This window comes from Acomys minous, assembly GCF_964271855.1.
Source record: "Acomys minous genome assembly, chromosome: 16".
In the NCBI taxonomy this organism is placed as follows: Eukaryota; Metazoa; Chordata; class Mammalia; order Rodentia; family Muridae; genus Acomys; species Acomys minous.
Genome location: NC_140498.1, coordinates 92,591,721 through 92,616,537, shown reverse-complemented (window position 1 = coordinate 92,616,537; position 24,817 = coordinate 92,591,721). Strand labels below are relative to the sequence as shown.

The following is a 24,817-nucleotide window of genomic DNA, read 5'->3' as shown; positions in this document are numbered from 1 at the left end:
CTAAAATAACAAACCCCAAACCCTCGTTTAGGTCTCTCCCTTACGTGCACCGGCTCTCGCTGTAGAATGTATTAAAATAACCTAGTGCTCCTTCAAAAGTACTGTGGCCTCTCCGGACCTGCCAGAGCAGAATTTCTGAAGACTATGGTGCGGGTGCAGATCATTTTGCCGGCGTTTGAGAAAAAACGGCAATCCTGAAGATTTCTGTGGTAGCTTGGGGGCTTAAAAACACTGGCGTTAGTAGTGTTTTGTTGTTGTTTGTTTTAAGGTGAGTGTACTGCCTTTTTTTTTTGAGACAGGGTTTCTCTGTGTAGCCCTGGCCGTCCTAGACTCACTTTGTAGACCAGGCTGGCCTCGAACTCACAGCGATCCGCCTGCCTCTGCCTCCCGAGTGCTGGGATTAAAGGCGTGCGCCACCACCGCCCAGCTCTCCAAGTGTACTGCCTTTTGATAAGTCATTTTGAAAGGTGCCTTGGAGCTACATTGGAGACACTGTGCATAAAATGTGTTAGTGCTTCAGACCCATTTAATAAAATGTTCTCGTCTTCACACTGTAAGGCTTTTTAAAAAAATATTGTCTTGTGTTTATTTTTTTTAATGTATTGGGTTTGCTAGGCTATGTCTTGCATTTCAGCCACTGAACATTTATTTAGTATTTAGTATTATTTAGTATTATCTGCAATGTGACACATTTTGATAACGTACCAGCGACCCCGGTGACTGGCATATGGTCTTCTACAGGGAATTTGACAGTATCTATCTAAAAACAAACAAACAAAAAGAACTCATTAATTTTTATGGACAATTTTATTTCTAGTGAATTTCTATAAAAATGATGTACAAGCATGTTTTTCTGAAGCATCGATTCTAACTATTATACTGATGCTAAGATGCACATTTCAAAACATTTTATTGCTCTGAAATAGGATGCTTCTAGCCAGAAGAGTCTTAGATTTGATGAAACAGAGAAATTTAAAACCCCAGAAGTTTGTTGATGAAAGAATTAGGCTAACTGCGTTTTATTTAATATCTGAGCAACATTTTTTTAAATGAAGGCAACAGCTGGAGGTGTGGGGTACCCCTGAATTCCTAGCACCAGAGAGGCTCAGGGAGGACAGTCTGGAGTTGGAGACCTGCTTGGGCTACATAGTGGTAGCAAATCTCAAAAGTGGGTAACTGCCTGGACGTGGTGGCGCACGCCTTTAATCCCAGCACTCGGAAGGCAGAGGCAGGTAGATCGCTGTGAGTTCGAGGCCGGCCTGGTCTACAAAGTGAGTCCAGGACAGCCAAGGCTACACAGAGAAACCCTGTCTTGAAAAACCAGAAAGACCTTGCCTCGAAAAGCCAAAAAAAGAAAAAAAGAAAAACCAGAAAGAAAAAAAATGTGTGTGTGTGTGTGTGTGTGTGTGTGTGTGTGTTGGGAAGGGGAGAGGCTTTGAGATAGTTCAGTATGGCATTTTGAGTTTCATCCCCAGAGCCCCACAAAGTTGTCCTCTGATCTCCACGCATGTGCTGTGGCACTGCTCACGCATGCTAGTGAACACACACTCAGGCACCCATGCGCGCATGCAGGCACACACTGTAAAGCTTAAAGAAACAGCCAGGATTGTGGGTGTGTCAGAAGAGGTGCTTATAAGGTGCCACATTCCAAAGCCAGGTGACAGACTAACAGAAGTCAGCCGACCTGGGGTCAAATTCCGACTTGACCTGTTAGCGAATTCCACCCTGGTGTCGCCTGGGCAACCAGCAACAAAAGAACACCCATCTTATAGGCCTGTCTTGTGACTCAGTCAAGAACAACGCAGGAAAAGCGGGCTAGCGTTTGACACTGGAACACACTCAGGGGTTGGCTCTTTTATTAGCAGCATCATTCTTGGAGATAGAAAGTTCTGGAAGGATACATTACAAAAGCTATGGGTGACCCCCTTGGCAAGGAGCGACTCTGAAGTGGGAAAAGGCGGAAGGGACACTTTTGCCTTTTTAGCTTGTGTCCTGAGCAAGAAGGTAGATATACGTAGTTCGTATAACAAAAGTTGTATTTCATTATGCTGAGGGTCATCACACGAGGGGCACATTCTATCTAACTGTGGTCCTAAGCCTACTCCTCAAGGCTGCTCACCTGTGCGAGGCATCTTAGCAGAAGGTCAGGTCCAGCCCCTAACAGGAGTCTCTGATTTGAGGGTCAGGATCCTGCGGGGATAGCACTGCTCTTGGTCACTGCTTATATAATGTCCAGCGGGTGTCATGGGGTTCTAGGACAGTCAGTGTCTGGTTATCTCTAGTGAGTGACATCACTGGGTTCTGCTTGTCAGGGGCAGCCTTGGGTGCAGTGGCGATCCTACCTAAGCTATTTTTACATGTCTAAAAGACTTTTCTTTTTCTTTTTTTTTTCCTTTCTTTTTTTTTTTTTTAAACTATGCTTGGGTGCTTATACACTTCTATTTTTTCCCCCAGTGAGACTGTAAACAAAAATACATAAGACATGCCCCACCTCTAAAGGAATCCAGTATAGAAGAGGACAGGGGCACAGGAAGGCAAAGGTATAAATAGGCAAGGGACTCTGTCTGAGCCAAGGGAAGGGCTGAGTGAGGACCAAGAAGGATACGCTGGCGCTAATGACCAACAGTCTGAAGTTCCTCAGTGGAGTCAGAGCTGTTGGGTGTGCCCGTGGCACTGAATAAGCCGAGCTGGAGCAGACGGGCCGTTTTTTCTAAGCCTGGTTCTGCCGGCCTCACACGGGCAGCAGGGAGCCCAGGGGCTGTGGGCTTCTTCTCTGAAACAGCTGGAGCTGAGAACAGCGTGCAGACGAAGGCCCTTATCTGAGCTCTGCAGATACTCAGACGCGCCAGCAAAGTCTCAAGACTTCTGCTCTTACTCAGATAACGGTTGCGAGCACCACCTCATGATGCGGAACACCGAGCCCTGCTCGGGGACGCCTGCTGCAGACGGCAAGTGGGCACTGAGATTTTGGCTAAACTTTTGTTCTTAAGACTGTGCTGTCTGATGGAAAGGCACATCTTCCTGATTTATATAACTACCTCAAGAGTCAGAGGTATTGGTAGGAGGGACGGCTCTGGGCATAAAGGCACTTGCAGCCAAGCCTGGTGACCTGAGTCTGATCCCCAGGACCAACAGTTGATAAATAACAATTGTTGGACCCTGGCCCAAAACGTTGGACCCTGGGAGTCCAATTCGGGAAGGGGGTCGCTGTGAGAGACCACTCAAGTCACACCAGCTGAGAGGTATAGGTATAGGTAAAATTTATTACTGACAGTGTCAAAGGTCCCAACTGTTGATGTGTCAAGGTCCCTCAGCACTCGGGAGGCGAAGGACCCCCGAGTAGCTGTTACAGGCTAGTTTTAAAGGCAAAAACCACAAAGCAGGTGGGGTGGCTTATCACTGGAATCCATATGGATATTAGGACATCTGGCCTGAGGGAACCTCTTGTGAGGACATCTGATATCTATAAATTTGCATGTAACTATTCTTATGTTCTGGGAATTAGGGTGGAACTCTTGAGGTTAGCAGTTCCGAGAACTGGGAAAGGTTCTCAGGCCACTGGGCAAGCAAGGCTGGAATTTTACAGTTTCTCACAATGTCTTTATTTTTTTATTTTTTTTTAATAATTAGAGGTAAGCTCAGCGATTGCCAGAGCCTTGGTTCTCATAGTTAAATTCCAGGAAACGACATTAAAAGATGTTGTAGTCGTCAGGGAGGTCAGAATATTTTTGAAGATTTAGTTATTATTTTTCCTCTATGTGTCTGAATGTTCTGCCCACATGTATGTATGTGCACTGTATGTATGTCTGGTGCCCACAGAAGAAGACACTGGAACAAGAGTTAAGCAAGGATGTGAGCTGCCATGTGGATGCTGGGAACTGACCCCAGGCTCTCTGCAGAATCAGCAGGTGCCCTTAGTCACCGAGCCATCTCTGCAGCCCTGGATAATCTTCTTTCCTCTTTCTTTCTTTCTTTCTTTCTTTCTTTCTTTCTTTCTTTCTTTCTTTCTTTCTGAGGTAGGGCTGAGGACCAGAGGCCTGGGACACTGCTGATGTGAATCTTGCTGTGTTATTTTAATTTGTCATAGACAGAAGCACTCACATTCATAGCAGCCTCTGGCCCGTGTGGGAAGTCCAGGTAGGGCAGACTCTCCATTTACAAAAGTCTGCTTAGTGTTTATGTCTGGTCACTTGCTGTGTTATTTGTTTTTACTTACAGTATTGGAGATCAAATCTATGGCTTTGCACATGCCAGACAAATCTGTATGCTAGCCCATTGTGTTACTTATCTTTTTCTTTCCTTTTTGTTTGTCTGTTTTTTTTTTAATGACACTTGTCAATATTCAGCGTCAAAATAGCTGCATCAGAGGGTGTGTGTGTGTGTGTGTGTATGTGTGTGTCTTTCTCTCATTTGGCTCCAGAGACCACAACCAAAGTGAGCACATTTAAAGCCAAAAACCTTCAGGCTCTGCTGTTGTCACAGAAGCCTCACCTAAAACAATCTGTGCAGGGGCTGGAGAGATGGTTCAGTGGTTAGGAACACTGGCTGCTCTTCCTGAGGATCTGGGTTCAGATCCCAGCACTCACAAGTCTGCTCCCAACTAAATGTAATTCCAGTTCTAGAGAATTTGACGCCCCCTTCTGGCCACTACAGGCACTGCATGCACGTGATGCACAGACATACATGCAGAAAAACCATCCACACAAACTAAAAGTAAAAACAAAAAAATTTTTTAAAGTGGTGATTTGGGTATGGAAAACCAACATAAAGCCCTCTCATTGGCCATAGAGAATCCTCACAGAGAGATGGGGTGGCCAGGGTCCCTGGGTTCCTCTAAGAGAAAATGTGGTCACTTCTGATGAAAAAAGTAAAAATGTTGTCTGGGGCTGGAGAGATAGATGGCCCAGGGGTTAAGAGCACTTGCTTTTCTTCCAGAGGACAGGAGTTCACATCCCAAGCACACCTGTAGGGCTGTTCACAGCAACCTCTAACTCCAGTTCTGCCAGACTGGAATCCTTTTCTGTGTTCCTTAGTGTGCAAGTGCGCGCGTGTGCGCGCATGCGTGAACACACACACACACACACACACACACACACACACACACACACACACACACACACACAAACACTCAATAAAAGCTTTTAAAAACTAAAGAGCAACTAAAAAGGTACCTGAAGCTGAAAACCTCAATAGTATGTTTTGCTTTTTCGCTTGTTTGTTTGCTCGTTTATTTGTTTGTTTGTAATGTCTAAGCCAAATCATTCTAGGAACCCTTTCTGCGTCAGCTGTTGTGAGGATTCACACAGTGAGGTCTTTCCCTGAGCCGTGTTGGGCTTTCTGAGAGGAGGCACACACCTGCTTTTGTCCCTCGTGTACGCACTGGGATGAAAAGTTACCTTCCAAAAGTCAGAGCGAATTAGATAAGGCTTCCGAGCTGCAGAGGTACTTGGGATGTTTTGCAAGTAGTTATCAGGACAAGTACAAAATGGGTAGACCACAAAGAGCGTGCTTTTAAAAAGATTCTTTCCCATGATACTTCTGAGAATGTAATGTCAGACCCTGCCAGCCTCCCCTCTCACAGATACCCACCCACAGGCGCTCTACAGAGACACTGCGAGTCCCTAGCTAATGCCCGTCCCACTGGCAGGGTCTCTCACACACGAGAAGGGAGTTTGTAACAAAGCGGGTGTTGCTGAGCACACATCCTGCTCCCACCCCGTCTCTGACTCATGCTGGGGAGCCTGGCTGCAGGCTTGTGCTGTGAAAACTCCCCTCCACCTCAGAAAGTTATAAAGAGAGACTCTGCCTCTGTCTCTCCACTTCTGTACTCTGTTCCGCGTGCCTCTGCCTCTGCTGTCGCCGATGGAGCTCTCCTCCGAGGAGACACTCTGTCTGCCCATGGCGTTAATAACTCTTCTAACACATGCCCTGCTCCTTAGTAACCCGTCTCAGGGTCCCTCCTGAGCCCCCTCCCCCAAATAAAAACCTCCCTGTGCTAACATTCCCTGCAGCCATACCCGACCCATCAGGCCCTGAGCTCCAGGGAGGCTACTCAGCTGTGGATGTGGTCCCAACACAACACTGTAAATACTCATGGAAAGTGGTTTAGCACTCGACCCTGGAAGACACCCGGGGGTTGACACATTTTATTAGCACCATCGTTCTTGAAGATGGAAAGTTCTGGAAGGATGCATAATAAGCACCATTGGTGACTATGGAGACTGTAGGAAGATGGAGTCAGTTGTTTTGAAATGTGTGTGTTGTATGCGCGTGTGTATGTAGGTGCAGGCTTGTGTGCATATTCCTGTCCGCGTGGAGGCCAGAGACGTCATCATCAGGCATCCTGCGCTACCACTCTCTGCTTTATTGCCTGGAGACAGGGAGGCTGGGCTAGGCTGGCAAGCAGCAAGCCCCAAGCATCTTCCTGTCTCTGCCCTCAACAGGTCATGTACAGCCACAGCTGGCTTTTGTGTGCATGCTGAGGGATTGAACTCGGGTCTTCGTCAGGACTTCGCCATCTCCCCAGCTTTCGTCTTTCACAGTACTGGACATTTGATTATATTATCTACACTGGGTATTTCTAGGAAACAGGTGTCTCTGCACCACTCGTGACATTCCAGGCCAGGGGCAAGTCAGTGAGGTAGACTGAAAAAAAATCACTGCACTGATTGGCCAAAAGCGATTGCTTAAATAATCAGAATGAGCTAATGATGATGCTGAAAAGGAAGCTATAATATACAAATGAAGGTTTATTGGAAGAAGCGCTGGAGGGGGAAGGGAAGAGGGAGTGTGTGCTGGAGGTGGGGGGAGGGGACACCGTGTGTGCTGGAGGTGGGGGGAGGGGACACCGTGTGCGCTGGGGGTGGGGGGAGGGGAGACCGTGTGCGCTGGAGGTGGGGGGAGGGGAGACCGTGTGCGCTGGGGGTGTGGGCAGGGGAGAGAGGGCAGGGAGGTGGGGAAAGGGCAAGGGTAGCAAGGGCGGCAAAGCGGGCCAAAAGGGGCCAGTGAAACCAAAATGTCTCCTTTATAGTCTCCAGGGGAGGGGAAGCCCCGCCCCTAGGTAGAGGGCAGGCCATGGCAGCCACGCCCTGCAGCAGGCCCTAACATCCCAGCCTTTTGTTGGTAATAAATGAATAACGGACACAGAAATCTGGTCTTTGCCTGCTTCCTGCTGACAGTAGGGTGGCAGCGACGGGGGCGGGGGAGGCAGGGTGTCAAAAAGCTGAAATGTTGGTCAAGTCCAGGAAGATCAGGCTACTGTATTTGCTGTTCAGGATCTGGGAGACCATCTGTGGCTAAGAAACTGCAGGTCCAGCTGATGCACTCTGTGAGGTTGAGGCAGGAGCACCTGCGTTCTGGATGCAGCATCTGGCAGGATGCTGGAACACGTGTGTGTTAGGGGCAGAAGTTAAGGAGTTTACATTTGAAACTTCCAGGCAGTTGGGGGAGGGGAGTCCCCAAACCGGGGAATCAGGGAGGAATCCCACCCTCTGAAATAGGAAATACTTATCTGGAGTGTGATCTGTGGACTCAAGTGGCTCCCTTGAAGCTTACAAGAATGTTTGTTGTTGTTGTTTTGGGTTTTGTTTGTTGTTATTGTTTTTTAGATTATATGAAGTTTATTAAATGAGCATGGGGGAGAAGGAAAGGGGGGAGGGGTACCCGAGAGAGAAAGAGAGAGAGAGAGAGAGAGAGAGAGAGAGAGAGAGAGACAGACAGACAGACAGACAGACAGACAGAGACAGGAAAAGTAAGGAGAGGGGGTAGAACTTGCAAGAATTTTTTTTAAGATGTATGTATTTATTATGTACACAGTGCTCTGCCTGCATGCACACCTGCCCACCAGAAGAGGGCACCAGATCTCATTACAGATGGTTGAGAGGCACCATGTGGTCCCTGGGAGTTGAACTCAGGACCTCTGGAAGAGCAGACAGTGCTCTTAACCTCTGAGCCATCTCTCCAGCCCAAGAATGATTTTAAGTTTACAAAAAGAGACCAATTGGCTTGAGGGACTATTTAAAACCTGATTAATTCCCCGGGGAGGAGGACCCAAACTCCTGTAGGCTGAACCGTGCCAGGGTTTGCCGTTGGATCCTTAGGAGAAGACACAGACATTGGTTACAGCTCCTCCAGCAACACAACTCCTTCCAGTTTGTTTTTAGAAGTCAGGACCTGTGAGGCAAAGGATTGACTCTAGAGTGCCATTCTCCATTGCTGCCACTAGAGGGCTCCCTAGACTCAAAGGCGGCTTGGGAAAGGCCGCCCAGACGGGAGATAACTTCTGTACAGACGCATTTTCATTTCCCCCTTTTGCTGACTCGTCATGATAAGCGATAAAGAAAAAGTGAGTTTGTCTGGGACAGAATTTTTAGCTAATGCCTCGATTTAGTGCCATCTTGGCTCAGAACTCAAGGTTTTCTGCTGTTTAAGAATGACAGGATGGTGGAGAAATCTTGATCCCAATTTTCTTCATTTCCTCTTCTCTCACTCACCACTTACTTCTCCATCATACCCATTTGACGAATGCTCATGGAAAATCTTTTTTTTTTTTTTTTTTTTTGCCACGTCTTGAATCCTCTAGGAATCAGAGGCGGGCATGTTGAGCGTGGCTCCGACCCCCATAGTGCTTAATACTACGCCTGGGAAAACCAAGAGCAAATGATAAATACATGAAGCGTATCTAACATTCATTGTATTTATCTATTTTATTACTGTGTGTGTGTGTGTGTGGTGTGGGCGTGCCTGTGTCATGGCTCTCAAGCGGTAGCCGTAACACAATGGTCAGGAGTTCTCTTTTTCTGCCTCCATGTGGTGTGCTGGCTAATTTTATGTCAACTTGACACAGGCTAGAGTCATCTGAGGGGAGAGAGCCCTAATTGAGAAAATGCCTCCATAAGATTGGGCTGTGGGCAAGCCTGTAGGACAATTTTTTAAATTAGTGACTGATGGGGGGGAGGGCTCAGCCCATTGTGGCTGGCGCCATCCCTGGGCTGGTGGTCCTGGGTTCGACAAGACTGAGCAATCAAGCCATGGGGAGCAAGGCAGTGAGCAGCACCCCTCCATGGCCTCTGCATCAGCTTCTGCCTCCAGGTTCCTGCCCTGACTTCATCAGGTGATGGACAGTGATGTGGAAGTGGAGGCGAATTAACCCTTTCCTCCCCAGTTTGCTTGTGGTCACGGTGTTTCATCACAGCAGTAGTGCCCCTGACTAATACAGAGCTTATACCACGATAGAGGGGTGCTGCTTTGACAGGCCTGACCATGTTTTTTGGGAGGACCGTGGAAGGACTTTGGAACTTTGGGCTAGAAAAGCCATGAGTGTTGAGAGCTCAGGGGGTGTTCTGCGGGAGCTTGGAAAATGAGAATGTTGAGGGAGCACTGCAAACGGTGGGGGGATGGCGGGGGACATTTCAGAGCGAAGTTTAGAGACTCTATCAGTGGGGCTGAAGGGTCAGTGGCACCATTGAAGTAAAACCTTAGAGCTAGGTGCTGGTCAACTGGAGCTGAGAAATTAGCGGTGGTTAAGAAAAGACCAGTGCGGTGGCGCATGCTCTGTGTTAGCCTTGGCTGTCCTGGATTTGCTTTGTAGACCATACTGGCCTTGAACTCACAGAGATCTGCCAGCCTCTGCCTCCCGAGTGCTGGGATTAAAGGCATGAGCCACCACACCCAGGACAGTCATGAATCTGAGTAACAGAGAAATCCTGGCCCAGAAAAACAAACAAACAAACAAACAAACAAAAAGACCAGCATCGTTGAGGTGGAATCTCTGGGAAGAGTTTCCTCAGGGTCAGCATACAGAGTTGGCCAAGATTGTACCTCACGTTGGCAGCTGTACTTGGTAGTGTAAGACTCGCCCAGGTGGTGCTGGTGTTGAAGGTATTAAGGGTCATGGAGAACAGCTGAGGCTTGGCACTGTGAGAGGCCAGGAGAGGCTGTTGGTGAAGGTGCAGCCCAGTTGCAGAAGCCTCCAGGATTTTGGAGATGCCAGGACCATGGATGGCCATCAAGAACTGCAGCTTGGACTTGGTGTGTTGGTGCACGCCTTTAATCCCAGCACTCCAGAGACAGAGGCAGGCAGGACACTGTGAATTTGAGGCCAGCCTGGTATACAAAGCCAGTCCAGGACAGCCAGGAATCCACAGAGAAACCCTGTCTCAAAAAAACCCAACCCAACCCAAACCAAACCAAACGAACTGCAGTTTGTGTGGGGTGGAGTTGGCATGGGCCCTGAAGACAAGCCGTATGTGCTGCAGAGGGCGGAGCAGGGGACTGACCCACGTCCCTTGGAGGAGCCCAGAAGATCAGGCTTGCATTCCAGGTAAATGATGTTGAGGTCTTTACTCTTCTGGAGTTTGGTTTTGCGTTGCTCAGATTGTGACTGTGCCCTGTTCTTCTGAACTCTTGAGGTAAGAAAGTGTTTAGCCCCCTTTTAATTTTATAGGCACCCACTGTTGAGAACCTTGAATTTTAAAAAGAGGGTTTGGATTCTAAAAGAGGCTTCGGGGTTTTTTGAGACTGAACTTTGAAAATGTTTGAACTGGTAAAGACTGTGGACCTTCTAAGTTTGCAGTATCTTTTATATCTGTGATATTTTAAAATCTGAGGTCTTGGAAGTCACCCCCACCCCCCACCCCCCAAGCAAGGAAAGGTTATGTCTTAAAAAGTGCTGTGTGTCAAGTTGATGAAAGTCAATCGTGCTGGCTAGTTCTGTGTCAACTTGACACAAGCTACAAGCTAGAGTCATCTGAGAGGCGGAAACCCCAGTTTCCCCAACTGAGAAAATGCCTCTGCTAAGACTGGGCTCTAGGCAAGCCTGTAGGGCATTTTCTTAATTAGTGACTGGGTGGGGTGGGTATGATTAGGCTTTTACCGGACCAAGTGTGTACAGAGGGGAAAGTGTCTGGTTCTTAACGAGCTGGCACGTCAGAGAGGGCGCTTTAAAGAAAACTCCCTGTCAGCGTTCATCTCTGTGGCCAATGCCGAGAGAAAGAGGCAGACAGTTTGAAAGAGGAACTATTGTTTTGGCCCACGGTTTCAGGGGGTCAGCCCACAGCTGAAACAGGGTGATTATGTGTGAAAAGACGGTGATTAGGGCAGCTGTGTGAAGCCCCGGGCTTGGTGAAGGAGTCGGAGACTGAGGTACCGGCGGCGGCCGGCAGAGGGGGCTGGAGCGGACAGGAGCCGCCAGGCAGCCAAGAGGCCGAGCACCCAGGACTTTGCAGGGATCCTACCTTGCTGACATCTTGATTTGGGACCAGTGAGACCCCTCCTCAGACTTAGGGCATCCAGAATCATGAAATTTGCGTCGAGTCACTGCATTTTGGTTAGTTTTCTTATTACTGTGGCAAAAATACCCGACAGACACCACTCAAAGGGTGCGGGACTGATTTTGACTCACGGTTTGAAGAGCTGAAACCATGGTTGTTCGGATTTGGCGACTTGGGCTCACATCAGGATGGTGGGATCGCTCGGCAGGAGAACTGTTTGCCTCATGGCTGCCGAGGAAGCAGGGCAAGAGGGCCACGCTCTCTGGGATAGTATCACCCACACTCTGGCGAACATACTCCTGTTAGTTCATTCTCTCTGGGAACACAGGAGTGCGCTCTCTCTCTCTCTCTCTCTCTCTCTCTCACACACACACACACACACACACACACACACACACACACACACACACACACACACACACACACACACACACACACACACACACACACACACACACACACACACACACACACACACACACACACACACACACCCCGAAGACTTGTCTCCACACACACACACACACACACACACACACACACACCCCGAAGACTTGTCTCCTCAGTCTCCTGGGAGATCTAAACAGCAGCCATCTTGGTTTGGGATTGTGTTTGTTGTTTGTTTGTTTGTTTGTTTGAGACAGGGTCTCCCTGTGGAGACCTGGCTGAACTCACATCTGTGTCTGCCTCCTGAGGGCTGGGATTAGGAGCTTAATGCCACCACACTCTGCCGTAGTTTGGGATATTTGTAACAGCACCAGAAATGAATTGTGTTGCTGGGCATCAGGGTTATTTAATTTACCTTCTTTCTTACGGGTGGCAATTTGTGTAAGGTTCTCTTCCATGCTCCTCATCGGGCCATTTGTTATCCTCCTGGGCCGTTAAACAACTAGTTCCTATTTCCACGAATTCTGTGTCACCCCCAGGGAGTGAATACTTTGAGGCAGCGTCAGGAGCAGCCTCCTTGGGAAAGGCGATGAGGCTGGGGCCTCATCATCTGTGGCCTGCTGTGTGGGCGTGGCCTGGGACCACCTACAGTTGTGGAGGACACTGTGGTCCAGCCACTGTCAATTGGACTGGGTGCTCGTCTGAGCAGTGGAAACAGGGACCGTGATGATGCTCAGATGCTTCATAAAAACAAGGCTCGCGCTGCTCCCTTCTCCTTCCCTCTGAGGAGAGACATCAGTGTTTGGAGGGGGATTCCTTCAGTCTGGGACTCCTCCATGAGGCTAAGCATCACGCAAATGACATCTATAATTCTGTGTTCAGTAAAACAGGAATTAAGTGTGTGGGCTCAGGCATCTACTTCTAGGATAACTCCCCAGGGGCTAATCATAATAGGAATATGTCTTTCTTTCTTTTTTTTTTTCCAGGACTGTAGTAAACCATGGCTATAGATGCTATTTTAGATCAAGGGAGTAGTTGGTAGCCCTAAACTGTCTCTTATATTTAGAAGCCCGGGGACTAGGGTTACATATCAAGATACGAGCAGGGAGCCGTTTTTGCTGATTGCAGCTGCCCTGCTGTTTGCCAGGGCTAATTTGCTGATCCAGGAGCTGAGGCCAGCGATTTTTATGTCTGCATCTGCTTCTGCCCATAACTTGTGGGCAAAGACAGGGCGGCTTTCAAGATACCAGCCTGTGCCATGCACAGAGCAGTGGGGACAGCGGCGTGGGCTCCCCTGAATCGTCAGCGCCCCACCCCCCAACAGCTGGCTCTCCCTTCTGCGGGGCTCCTAGCTGCACAGGACCTATGTGTGCTTACACTCACAGCTTCCTTCTGCCCTTGCTTTAACCCCTCTTCCTCAGTAGGCTATGAGCAAGCTTCCCAGGCTCTCCCTCAGTGGGACTGGAATTTCAAAGCAAAGCCTGGTTTCTGGGAGTCTGTGCTTGAGCAGGTGCCAGGTGAATGCCGGGAAATGGAGTCTCTCAACGCAGTTGGGAAGTGGCTTTGAACGCTATCGGGTCACTCAGCTCCTACTTCTGGGAGATGTAGCTGGAACAGAAGGCCTGATGTGGACAGTGTTTGTGTTTCCTGTCCATCATCTGTTTCTCCTTCTGGTAAAAGCTCTCCGGCTTTCCTCTGGAGAACCACCTTTCCCACACCCTCCATCTGTGGAGATTGAATGGTGCTAACCTCACACATCCAGTGGCCCAAAGGGTCAGGGAGGGGAGGGGAGGCTCACAGGCTCCTGGCTGCAGCATCAACTTGTATTGGCCACACCTGCCTGGTGTGGTATCCGCTCTGTGGGCTTTAATTTTTCTGCTTCTGATCAACTGTACATCAGTTTGAATTTAGTTGCCTGCCACCACCACCCCAATCCAGCCCTGAGCAATTATGGAAGAAAGCACTTCTTTTCCGTGGGTGTTGCTAAGACAATAGGGAGAAGTCCAAAGCTGTTGGTAGCAGTCTCATCACTGTGACCTTAAAACAAACACAAGGTGGGGCTGAGAAATGGAAGAGAGTAAGTTCCTAATGACACAGAACATCCATTCTCGACAACACACTCTCTAGGGGTTTTTCTACTTCCTCAGGAAGGAGGGGGGGGAGAGAGGGGAGGTAAAGGGGCACTAGGGGGGAATGTTTGTGTGCAACACACTTCTCCATCACAGTCACCTTTCCATTTCCTCGAGGACCCTGCCTGGGGAATGGTGCCGCCCACAGTGGGGAGATGTTCCCACCCCAGTTAGCCCAATGGAGGTAACCCCTCACAGCCGTGCCCAGAGACCTTGCTCTAGGTGACCTTAGATCCCATCAAGCTGACAATGGAGATTAACCGTGGGGAATGTAGACTTTATAAAATTCCCTTAGGAAGGAAACTGTCCCAATTGTTGATTCCAGTGGTTAAGGCCCGAGGGGCCACAAAACTCAAGGCCTCTTTTTAACCCCAAGATCCCACTCGCTGACAAGCGTCTCATCTTATTTTGACTTTAGCTGGGCTAACATTTAAATGCCTCACGGGTCAGGCATAAGTCAGTTCAGCAACAGGGACCTCTCTAGCCCCCACCTCTGCCCTCTCTATGGCCAAAGGACGGGGTTGAGGAGCACATTTTGATTTTGGAAGTTTCTAGAAGGAGAACACAGTGAGAAAACCAGACTCCTCCTACAGCGTGGTAAATGGGCTTACTTAAAGCCATTTTTATTCTGCCCTCTTAGCAACGCTTTCCATTTGATTTGGGCAAAAGACCAGGGACCCGAACATACACAGACGAGATGTGAGAATCAGGATCCAATATCCTGGAACGGTGCTGGCATTCCCCACATGCTGAGAACTCCTGTCCCCAGAGTCCGTCTCCTCCTGGGGCAAGGACTGGCTCATGACACACCTGAGTGAAGCAACAGGCGGAGTCCCATGTCCATCAACTTGTCTCTTTGTTGCTAGGATCCAGTGGTTTCCACAGACATCTTCAACCCACAATTGCTATGCTTTGTATTTGTTTGGGGTATAGAGTTCCCCCCCGGGGGCACATCTATCGTAGCAATTAATTTTCAGAACAGCTCGGGGTAAGGTGGTAGCTGTTCTTATCTCCATTTTTTTTTTTCAGAAGAATAAACTCAGGGCACAAAGAAACAAAGAAGCTTGTCTAAAGTCAGTTTGCATAGCCTGTGTCAAGTAAGTAAGTACAGAGCCAGAGCGGCTGGGCGTGGCAACAGTAGCCTGTGAGTCCTGCACTCAGGAAGTAGAAACAGAAGATCATTTTCATGCCACCCTCGGCTACATAGCGATTCAAGACCAGCCCCCGACCCAAAAATCCCAACCGACCCTCAAAAAAGGCATTGAAACAGGTGTTTTGACTCTCAGCCCCTGGTTCATTTAATTAGAACGGGGTATTTTTGTTTTCTTTTTTCGAGATAGTTTCTCTGTGTAGCCCTGGCTGTCCTGGACTAACGCTGTAGACCAGGCTGGCCTCGAACTCACAGAGATCCACCTACCTCTGCCTCCCGAGTGCTGGGATTAAAGGCGTGCGCCACCATGCTCAGCAGGGTATCTTGTCTTTACTCAAGTTCATAATCACTGTGTTTCTGATATTAGTTTCAGAGATTCCCCCCTCCCCATAAATATCACCTGTTAGGTTAGTTGCTCGATGTCTGCCTCTGAATTCCCTTGCTTCAATGATAATAGATCATCAGACCATGGAGAACCATGGAAACTAATAAACAAATACTATGAAAACAAACCAATGTCACTGAGTTCTCTGTGGACCAGGACTGGACCCGAAGGCCACCGTGTCTTTGCTACGATGGGCAGTGACTGTCCCTGCAGGAGGGTGTGAAGGACCCGCTCGTACCTGCAGCAGCCAGGACTGAGAAAGGACGAAGAGAAAGCGTTTTTTTTTCTTTTCTCAAAATTCAGCATTATTTACCACTGTATTTATAAATGACTGAGAAATCACCTCGTGTACCACCCGTGGCACATGCTTTGCACGCTGCAAAAACTCTATGCTTGCATGCTATGGCAGGTGGGGCAAAGGCATCATGAAGACAGGGCATTCACACCTAAGCATCTGACATTAGACTGATCAATGGGTGTGGCCCTTCCCTGTGGCATCCAGGAAAATCAAAGATCTTGCCTGAGATTTGCTGAAAGAAATAGGTATAAAGCCTATTCCTATGGAAAGTGACACTCCATAAAATAGCCAGTTTATTCCAGTCTTGGGGTGGAGAGGGTACACGTACGCCTAGGATCTGGCTTCATTCTCAGGCTCCAAGTGACCAATGCAGATACAAGTGAGAGAAAGGGGGGGGGCTACTGCGGAAAATTAAAAATGGGACAAAAGTCTAGCAAGCTCCGGTGAACTCTGGGGGTGCTGAGGGAGACAGGGAGAACCTACAATGTGGAAAAGAAGAAATAAATTTATGAATTCGACTGTACTAGACCACTTTAAGCATGCTACATATTTGTAAACACCAGCATTCACTGCTCTCCCTAAAAACCACCGGCTCCCCCAAAATCCAGACCTCCCAGTGAAGGACAGTGAGACTTCTGGAGTTCATGCCTGCAGAAGAGGAATGGACGCAAACAGCTTGCTGAACCGAGACACCCTTTTCTTCTTTTTCGTCAGTCGACAACTTTGGTGGGAGTGTCTGTGTCACTCAGAATTCCTACACACGGACTTATTGGTGTTCATTGACACGTCGGCCAGGGTCCCGCCTCTGGAGAGTCCGGGAGGAAGAGATCTCACAGTCTGAAATCAAGGATCCATTCCTCAGAAGCTTCTTTGGGGGTGTGTGCACATGAGGACCGTCCGCCACGCTCCCAGTTGACTGCTGGATCTTCAGGGGCTATGTGTGAGAGAGGGAGAGGGAGAGAGGTGAGGGGGGAGGGAGAGAGGGCAGGAGAGGGGGGCTGTGTCAGAGAGAAAGGCTGGGTTGGGATGGACCCTGGGGGCGTGCCGGCCTTACTTGATGGAACTTACCCTGACTGGAAGATGCTGAAGTGGGCTATCAGGCTTTTCCTCTCTAAGCACTGGTTCCTTTTGAAAAATATTTTTTAAACTAAAATTTAATTTTACGCGTGGTCCGTGGGAAAACCCTGAGTGATACAGAGGGAGCCACATTCACTGTGCGGCTTCTTGCCACGTTCTCCTCCCTAACGGTTTTTAGTTCTCAGTGTTGGGTTGTACACATCCTCTGGACAGTTTCTTCTGCATTTAAATCCACGAATACGCAGGTAGGAGCGTGGGGGAGTGTGTGAACATCTCTCTGAGTGTGAGTGTGTGAATGTGTGTGTGTGTGTCTGTTATGTGTGTGCGAGCATGCGTGCACGCATGTGTACTTAATGGGATCATGTTGTAGTTAGTATTCACTGGGGGAGAGGGGTGGGGTGGGTCCCAGGCCAAGCACTTGAGGGAGAAATGGGACCAAGCTGTGTGGGTATCAGGAGGAAGATTTCTTCCAGGCACTGGGGACAGCAGGTGCCAAGGCCACAAAGCAGGAGGTTGCTTGTGGTGCTCACACAGAAGAATTCATTTGGCAGGAGCAGAGGATGCAGGGGGGAGAGGCTGAGAGGGAGAGAGGGCAGGCAGCAGCCCCGCCACACAGTCCTAGAAAGGAAGAGATCGCAGGCTTGCCCTACAGTGTGGCTCTTCCTAAATACACCACTGCTTGCTTAATCTAGCCTACGAAGGTCAGCTTGGCTCTTTTAAGGGACTTTCCCTGTTCCAGACAAAGCCTCCTGGGGTATTTTTTGCACACGTATGGTTAGAAACCCTGGCTGCCCAGGAGAATTACCCAGAGAGCTTTAAGACCCATCATGTCTGGCCTTGTAGCTGAGATTCCAGTTTAGCCTAGGGTGGATTGTGTGGGCTTTGTTGGTATTTTAAAGCTGCCCAGCATGGCAAGAGTGGAGAGCTACTGCTACTCATGTGTTTGTGTGCACTTGCATCTGTGAGGGGTGTGTGTGTGTCTGTCTGTCTGTCTGTCTATGTGTTTATGCTTGTGAAGGCCAGGGGTCAACACTGGGTGTCCTTAATTACCTCCCTGACTTATTTTTTGAGGCAGTGTCTCCCACTGACTCTGAACCTTTCCCACTAGATCAGGCAGGCCGACCAGCAAGCTCCAGGGAGCCTCTTGCCTCTGCCTTCCCCTTGCTGAGATGACAGGAGCAGGCTGTGACACCGGGACCTTTACACGGGGGCTGGGGATCTGAACTCAGGACACCAGGCTTACACAGCAAGCACTTTACTGACTGAGCCGTCTCCTGAGCCCCCAGTTGGGTTTTGGAGTGTGGAATTGGTGTGTCGGTGGGCACATGGGAACAGAGTTATTCCCCGTATCTAAGGGGGTTGGTGCTAGGCCCTCCCATGCCCGTGAATACCAGCATCTCTTCACAGCGCCCAGGTTTATGTAGGACCCGCGCAAACCCTTTCACCTCTTGATTATTTATGATCCTGAATACAATGTAAACACAGGGCTTGTTGCAAGCTGCATTGTCTGGGTAACAGGAAGAAAAAAAAAATGTCAGACGAAGATGTGATACTTTCCTGAATATTTTTGGCCTGAGGATGGTTGAGTTTAAGGATGAGGGACCTGTGTGTGCATCTAGAGAGACAGCCTCGGGCCCCGAGCTTCTTCTCTTCTCCAAGAGTAAAGTAACCAGGGCCTCCCGCTCCGACGACCTTGATACCCTCTGTCTTTCCAGCCGCTTGAATCCGGCCAACAAAACAATTGAGCATTTGACTAACGCTTTAAACTACGCTTCTTTGTTCACTAGTGAAGCGCTTTCTTTTTCTCTTGAGACAGACTCTCACTCTGTAGGCCGGGCTGTCCTTAAACTTGAGGCAATCCTCCTGCCTCAGCTTCTCCGATGCTAAGATTACATGCCTTAGCTACTGTACATGCTATATTCTGTTTCTTCACCATATTTTTTTTTCATGGTAAAAAAAGAAATCTACCATTGCTGGATACCTAGCCTTGAATCTTCCCTCTTTTAACTTATCTGAGCCAATAGAGAGAGCCTGCACAGTCTTTGAGAAATAGGTCTTATCCCCATTTTTATTAGGAAAAAAAAAACCTTCAGTGATCTATAAATATGATCTATATATATGATCTATATATCATATGTCAATATGATACATGCTAAAACAATACCCTGGAAGCCGTGTCCCAGCCAATTACAGGAAAGAACACAATTTTGCTTTTAAAAATATTTTAAAGTTAAATTTGTTTTCTCTGTGTGTCCACGTCTGTACCCCCTCCCTCCCCCTCCCTCCCCCCATCCCCTCTCTCAGAGGACAACTTGTGGGAGTTGGTTTTTCTTCTTCCATCATGTGGGGTCTTGAGCATCAAACACATGCCATCAAGTGCAGAGGCAAGCTCCTTCACCTACTGAGCCATCCTGCCAGGCCCAGATTTGTTTTTGTGCTTTTTTTTCTTTTCTTTTCTTTTTCTTTCTTTCTTTTTTTTTGAGACAGAGTCTCTCTGTGTAGCCTTGGCTGTCCTGGACTTGCTTTGTAGACCAGGCTGGCCTCGAACTCACAGCGATGATTGCTTTTGAAGAAAGACTGAGTTCTTGCTTTACGCCACCTCAGAACACAGCGTGTGCCACTCTCGGCCTGATACAGCGGCAGCCTATTTTGAGGGCAGGAAGGGATGGGCTCCTGTCCACACCTGGATAAGACAGAAGCTCCCATAGAGGAGAGAAGCTTAACGCTTACTGTCGTCCTCTGATGGGAGCCTGGGAGCCCTCCCCTCCTAAGATGGCAGTAAGTGCTCACTGCTTACATCCTACTGGGCACCTGGGACCCTAACTCCCTAAGATGGCAACACTTACTGACTGTACCTCCTAATGGGGCCCCGGGACCCCAAGTTCTTCCTCAAAGAAACCCTGTGGCACAAAGGCTCTTGTGCCTGTTGATGACAAGCAAGAGCTAGTTTGCTCTGTGTGTGTGTGTGTGTGTGTGTGTGTGTGTGTGTGTGTGTGTGTGTGGTTTCATTATATAGACCACGCTGGCTTCAAACTTAGGATCTTCCACTCTCAGTTGAGACTGAATGGACATTGTCTCCCCGTCCTGCCAAGCAATCAACGTTGAATACAGTTAGGCATCTCCTTTTGGCTGTTTGGACATCTCCAAGGCCACGCAGAGGTAATGAATGTCTGGCGACCATATTGTATATATATTGCCTAATGGCAAAGCCATGCTATTCCACAGAGGATAAGAACAGCTGTTAGCATGAGGCTGGAGAACTTGGCGGCCACTGCGCTTGGTCATGAACATGAATGGGAGCCCAGCTCTTACTGTTTTAATGTGAGCCGAGCGTGGGGAGTGTTTAGGCAGCCCCCAAGAGCTCCACACGCCACTGAAGACTTCCGCTTTGAGCTCTTTCATCCCAGGAAATGTTCAGGGGGTGGTTGGGGCTGATCAGATGTGCCTGAGAGCGTAGCATGGCACTTCGCTCCAGAAACTTCCAAGATGAGGTTTGGTTGCAGTCAACAGCTGAGAAGATGTAAAATGGAGTCCCCCAACCCCCTCTTGGTCACCTGAGTCTGCCACAGCTGTGGCACAGCACAGTCGGCAGTCACCTTTGTGCTCAAGCTTTGTCATGTTCAACTGGTCTTGTTGCCAGCAACGTTCTGTTGGTCCCATGGAACATCAGCCCAGTGGCCGTGAGCCTGGCCACGGAGGAGGAGGAGGAGGAGGAGGAGGAGGAGGAGGAGGAGGAGGAGGAGGAGAAGAAGGAACAGGACATGTGGGAGACGGGGAGCTACTTTGGAAGCAGCAATAAATGAAGTGTCAGCAGCTGTCTTGGGTGTGGCAGGGTGTGCAGCTTGAGACATCCCTCAGCTCTCCTCGCAGGCAGCAGCGCTTTACAGAATCGGTCTTCTCTCTGACCCTAGACCCTGACATGAAACTTCAAACATCCTTGGAATTTCTTGGGTAAGAAGATTACCTTTTGTTCTAGCAGATAACTCTTGATTGGCTCCTGGTGCTGCTGGGCAGTTGCCATGGAAACCAGTCACGTGATGACAGGCCAGTTAAATTGTCAGCCCTATCTCCCTTTCCCAACCTCCAGGGAAGGGAGATAGGCTGAAGGCTGAGTCGATGTCTGAGAGAAGCTTCTAGATCCTGGAGGATGTTGCACACAGAGGCAGAGAAGCTCCCAGGCCGCCTCCTCTTCCATCAGGATGCTCCCCTACACGCCTTAGTGATGTGCCTCATAGCCAATAAGCACACACCAGTGCTTCCTTGAGCCAACTAACTAGCGGAAGGCGTCTGAAGAGGGGCCGCGGGATGCTCCTGATGGGGGTATCTGCGCTGCAGTTGGAGTCTGCCGAGAACGGCTTATTGAGTGGAGCGCTCTACCAACCTACACCTGGCTACAGACGTGTGCTGCCCTGAGTGCATAAGAAAAGGGAGACACATTTTTATACCTTCTGTTAGGCTTGTAAACGGTCTGGTTTTGTGGAGCACGCCCGTGGGCGAGAATGCTTCTTCATTAGACAAAACTGTAGGACGGTTTGTTTTGTGGTGTTAGACTACTTAGAATCAATCCCCTGTGAGATAACTCCTGTTTTAAGATCACTCCAGGGCTGGTCTGGGACCCAGAGATCTACACTTACAAGCCCCTCCCTCCCTCGCCAGCCGAAATCTGTCGCAGGTGGTCTGAGAGATTAGGCTGCCTTGAAAAACATAGCCTTGCTTGGGTCTTTAAGATACTTAGGCGAAAGGTAAAGCCGAAGACGAGGTGGCTTAGGCCAGGGATTGGCTTACACTCAGGGTGAGGAATGTCACCTTTCTGCTGCCTCGGGATTCATCTCTGCACTTTCCCTGGCAACTCGAGGGCAGAGAAGTCCCTGACTTTAAAAGACTTCAAAATTTCTGATGCCATTTGCACCAGAACCACATGACAGTGGTCTATGCAGAGTCCTGGGCATTTGCACGATTCTCAGGTCTTCCGAGTCTGACGACGCGAAACCACCCCCAGCATCACATGACTGACTTAAGTAGTCTGTAGAACTGGATGAGAGCTTTTTGTGGGTTTGGTTATAGACTATCATGATTTGAGACTATTTAAAAAAATACCATGGAGACACAGGCCATTTGAGTTCTGTCATCATCTTGGTTATTATTTTCTTGATGAGGATAAAGACTAGCTGCTATTACTACTACAATAATAGTAATAGTGATAGTAGTAGTAGTAATAAACAATAATAATAATAATAGTAATAGTAATAATAATAACAGCAATAATAATAATAATAATAATAATAATAATAATAATAATAATAGTAATTTTCAGTGCCAGGGACCAAACCTTAAGCAAGAGCTCATGCCAAGCAGACATTTTACCACTGAGTTGCATTAATTTTTAAATTTTTTTTGAGATTAAATTTTTTTTTTTTTGAGATAGAGACTGCAATAGGACAGGGTGATCTAGGGTGATCTTCAACTTGCTATGTAGTGGATAATGACCTTGAACTTTTCACCTTGCTGCCTTGTCTCTTTACCTCTCAGGGGCTGGGGTTACAGACATACACTGACCTGCTAGCTACCAAGATTCATTTTTTGTTTGCTTACTTTACTTTTAAAATATTTACTGTTTTTATTTACGGATGTGTGTGTGTGGTTGTGTGTGTGAGTCCAGTGCTCTTGGAGGCCCGAAAGAGGGCATCCGGTCTTGTGGACCTAAAGTTGTAGGGGATTGTAGGCCTGTCTGAAGTGGGTGCTGGGAACTGAACACAGGTCCTCCGGAAGCCTCTGAGCCGTTTCTCCAATCCGTTTATCATTAGTTTATTTAGATTTATTTCCTTTTATTTTCCGCGTATGGCTGTTTTACGTGCGTATATGTATTTGCCTTGTGTGCGTGCCTGGGGCCCTTGGAGACCAGAAGAGGGCATCAGTTCTGTGCAACTGGAGTTACAGACAGTCATGAGCCACCTACAGTGGGGGCTGGGAATTGAACCCAGGTTCTCTAAAAGAGCAGCCAGCGCACTTAACCTCTGAGCCATCTCCCCCTTGGTTTGTTCGTTTGGTTGGTTTTGAGGCAGGGTCTCTTCTGCGTAGTCCTAATTGTCCTGGAACTTCTGTCTACATAGAGACCAGGTGACCAGGCCAGACTCTCACCTCTGCCTCTTAAGTGCTGGGATTAAAGGCACATGCCACCATCCCTGGTTCCCCTTGGTTTTTAAAGACAAAAATACTTGCAGTTAAAAAAAAAAATCAGTTCCTTTCTTTAGAGAGGAGTTTTAAATTAAACTCAGAAAGCCCCCACTTTCATGGCTGTTGGCTTCGTCCATGTCCTCTGTAGTCAGATTTCCCCAGCCCTTCCGTGAAGCCCTTGTCGGCTTCTGGGTTGTTACAAGAGAGCTGGCTGTGGGGGACACGCTGGCCGTAACCCTATTCCCCTCCTTGGCATTGACTTAGATCTAACTAGGGCAGCGAGCTTGCTTCTGTAAAGGAAAGCCGACCTCGCTGCTGAGGCCTACCTGAGTGTGCTTTCTCCTTTGGAGGAAGAGCGTTGCCAGGATTGGGTCACGAGGCTTCTGTTAAACACTGGGATTGGGAGCGAGTTCGGAGCTGCAAAGTTGCAGGTCCCCAGGCTCCCATCTCATCTGTCCAGTTGGAAGCCTCTAGGTGGGTGTTGATGAGAGCGTCTTTAAACCTTGCCAGGTGGTTCTTACGCATGCAAAGTTTGGGAGCCTCGGCTTTAATGGTTCCACGATGCAACTTAATTCTACAAAGTCGGGCTGGGATGTTTCATTTTAAAGGATTACAGAGAAATTGGCTTCATTACTCAGCTTACTGGAAGACACAATTGATTTCTTTCTCTATGGCTCTCTCTCTCTCTCTCTCTCTTATAAACAAAGAACAAAATATATTTATTTATTTGTGGCAGGTCTTAGTATGTGGCCTGGACTGGCTTTCACCCTTGCAAAGTGCTATAAATCATTTGAGTTTCTCCCTGGGATCCTTAACCCTGGAAACACTATTTCGTTTTCTTTGATAACTTGGAGAGAAACGCATCCAAAAGGAATCTGCCCTTATAGATAGGAAGATAATTCTGTCTTATTTTGTACATAGGAAAAGGCATCTGAGGATTTAACGGCTTGTTCAGATGGTCTCTGTGCTAGCTCTAGGATTTATTTTGAGACAAGATCTCACTATGCAGCTCAGAAACTGGATATGTAGAACAGGTTGTCCTTGAACTCACAGAGATATGCTTGCTTCCGCACCCCTGACTGCTGGAATAAAAGGTGTGCGTCAGCAAGCCGGGTCAGTAGTAGGATTTGAATCCTGGCAAAACTGATGCCAACAACCCATGCTCTAACCACTGTGAGGCACAACCCCTGAGGAAGGAAAAGTGGAGGAATGACCTCCAATGCACAGTTATTGTTTGTACTGGGAAAGCTTCAACCATGAGCACGCACACACCAATGCCTTGTCACATCTGGAAACATTTATATTGTGAATATTGGAAGTCCTCATTTGTGATGACCTTTGGAACCTTTGTTCAGAAATACGTGGGTGATAAACATCTCTCTTTTTAAAAAAGTGTGTATGTTACATATATGCAGGTGCTGGTGGGGTCCCAGGAGGTGTCTGATGCCCCTGGAGCTAGAGTTGTGAGCTACCCGCAGTGGTTGCTGGGAGCCAAGCTCAGTTCCTGGTGGAGAGCCGGAAGCATCCTTCACCACTGAGCGGTCTCTCCAGCCCTGGCAATCTGATGTCTGAAAGCTAAATGTTCACTTCAGAATGCCAAGTAGACAGGTTCCAGCCTACAGGGGTGGCCATCATTTTATTTTTGGGGTTTTGACCCTTATTATGGGCTTAAACAGCATACTTGTCACAATCTAAGTCAGATCTCCAGTACTCTGGTGTTCCCTGTAAAACCATTCACCACAGTCCCCACATCTCCTTACTGTTTCCTAGCCAGGCCACTACACTTGTGACATCTGTGAGTGTTGTCTCTGACTTGCTACAAACCTCGTGGTTCTGTCACCCCCATCAGTGAATGCTGGAGTTAACTGTAAGGCAAGAACAGTTTCTCCCTGTCACTGGCACACCAGAGAAGGGAGCACTGGTGGAGAAGCGATGTAAAGGACCCAG

General features: G+C 48.4%; 1 protein-coding gene across 2 annotated transcripts in view; it reads right to left on the bottom strand.

The window, feature by feature from the left end:
* Positions 1–617: 617 nt before the first annotated feature.
* TMEM233 (transmembrane protein 233) overlaps positions 618–24,817 on the bottom strand; it is a 52,794-nt gene continuing 28,594 nt past the window's right edge. Inside the window, exon 3 of one of the 2 annotated variants that reach the window (XM_084762236.1) lies at positions 618–760. In XM_084762236.1, coding sequence (XP_084618362.1) covers positions 757–760 — 4 coding nt within the window. In that variant the 3' untranslated portion in view covers positions 618–756. Of the gene's footprint in view, positions 761–16,106; positions 16,554–24,817 lie in introns of those variants that run through there. The other variant, XM_084762235.1, reaches the window with a different exon arrangement.